Genomic DNA, 325 nt, shown 5'->3' with positions numbered 1-325 from the left:
CGGGAAGAAGTGATGCTGGGCAAGGGATGAGCTGGTTCCACCCCATGGTGGACAGCAGGATGGGTGCTCAGCACCCTGGGGTGGCCTTGGCCACGTTGGAGTGACATGGGGACGGAGGGGACAGTGTTCCCAAGGCCAACCTCACCTTCAGGTTTTGAAACTCCTTCTCCTCCTCCTTGAGCACCTCCAGCTGCTTCAGCACCGAGTCCTGCTGGAACTCCCCCCGCTCCATCTAGGAAAGGAGACAGATGGGTGTCAGCACCCGCCCCGAGCACCCACTGTGGGCCCCATGGTGTGTGGGGTGAGCCCCACACCTGCCACCACC

General features: G+C 62.5%; 1 protein-coding gene across 1 annotated transcript in view; it reads right to left on the bottom strand.

Annotated features, from left to right (window-relative positions):
• The window catches only part of KIRREL3 (kirre like nephrin family adhesion molecule 3), a gene marked incomplete at its 5' end in the record, with an annotated part of 24,016 nt that overhangs the window by 980 nt on the left and 22,711 nt on the right, over positions 1–325 (bottom strand). Inside the window, one exon of the mRNA XM_010167621.1 lies at positions 146–232. Coding sequence (XP_010165923.1) covers positions 146–232 — 87 coding nt within the window. The remainder of the gene's footprint in view (positions 1–145; positions 233–325) is intronic.

Source organism: Antrostomus carolinensis, unplaced genomic scaffold (assembly GCF_000700745.2).
Source record: "Antrostomus carolinensis isolate BGI_N321 unplaced genomic scaffold, ASM70074v2 scaffold14345, whole genome shotgun sequence".
Lineage (NCBI taxonomy): Eukaryota > Metazoa > Chordata > Aves > Caprimulgiformes > Caprimulgidae > Antrostomus > Antrostomus carolinensis.
This window is presented reverse-complemented; position numbering and strand designations above follow the sequence as displayed.